We start from the raw sequence: 1266 nt of genomic DNA, 5'->3' as shown, positions 1-1266 counted from the left end.
TACATGTGCATCACATGCAATTTATAATTGTTTTAAATTGCAATAGAAATAGATCAGTCCATTGTACTGTATTGTAAATGTATTACGTAACATAGCGTCAGTACATGTACATGTACATGTATGTGTTGCGTAGGCTACATCAAAGCTAAAGTGCAGCCTCTATATAATGGGCATATTGGTATAAGACAGTTTGATTGTTATACAGAGGTGTCCTTTATGAGGAGGTTATTTCATACAGTAAGGAATGTAATTGGTAAACTAGGTGCTGTCCGTTAAATGGAGGTGTACGCTATAGAGAATGTCAGCTAAAAGAGGCTATACTGTATAAAGATCAAGTATTAGTAGCTCAATGTATATTAATTGAAAAAAGTACATTTTTGTCTATCATGACACAGTAAGACTTTTTCAATAATAGGAAGAACACATTAGCGCTATTGCCACATTTCTTAATTATTATTAACATGTACATGTACATGCAATTGTGTCCCGATTTACATGTGTTTAATTGGATGAGACTCACCTGAAGTATTGCTACTAGTGTCCATCATTTCCATTGCCTTCTTCAATTGGGATATTGTAGCTAAGAACTTCTGGACGTCTTTCGTGATGCTTATCACGTCTTCTCTTGTAGCGAGAGGATCATCAGCAAAACCAACACTAACCTGTGAAGGGAGAGGGAGAGAGGGAGGGAGGGAGAGAGGGAGAGGGGGAGGGAGAGGGAGGGAGGGAGAGGGAGAGGGGGGAGAGAGGGAGAGGGGAGGGAGAGGGAGGGAGGGAGGGAGAGATGATGGGAAGGAGAGATGGTGGGAAGGAGAGGGAGGAAGGGAGGGAGAAAGTGGGAGGGAGGGAGGGAGAGAGATAATTAAAGTATGGACTGATTTGATTAAAATTAAGAATTTACAGGAAAAAGAGCAAAAATTCAAAAAAAATTAAAAGGAAAGAGACAGACTGTACATGTATAAAATACAGTACTACATGTACATGTAGAAATTACAATGACATCATTTATGTGTCAAGTAAAGTGAGTCAGAGAGAGAGGAAAAAGGAAAGAGAGGAAAGGAGAGTGGGAGACATGAACTATCAGCTATCACAACACATAAAGAACAGATAATGCATTGGCACCTAATGAAACATACCTACCTACACCTGCAATACATACACATGTACATGTAGCACACACACACACACACACACACACACACACACACACACACACACACACACACACACATGTACATGTGTGTATACAGTTACAATTGCAGAGCC

The 1266-nt window shown here is 39.9% G+C and overlaps 1 protein-coding gene across 1 annotated transcript in view; it reads right to left on the bottom strand.

The window, feature by feature from the left end:
• The window catches only part of LOC100632500 (rho GTPase-activating protein 29-like), a 21822-nt gene that overhangs the window by 17998 nt on the left and 2558 nt on the right, over window positions 1–1266 (bottom strand). Inside the window, exon 2 of the mRNA XM_019998397.1 lies at window positions 521–662. Coding sequence (XP_019853956.1) covers window positions 521–662 — 142 coding nt within the window. The remainder of the gene's footprint in view (window positions 1–520; window positions 663–1266) is intronic.

This window comes from Amphimedon queenslandica, unplaced genomic scaffold (genome assembly GCF_000090795.2).
Source record: "Amphimedon queenslandica unplaced genomic scaffold, v1.1 AMPQUscaffold_13321, whole genome shotgun sequence".
NCBI lineage: Eukaryota > Metazoa > Porifera > Demospongiae > Haplosclerida > Niphatidae > Amphimedon > Amphimedon queenslandica.
Note: the sequence above shows the minus strand (reverse complement) of the source record. Positions and strands in the feature narration are given on the sequence as shown.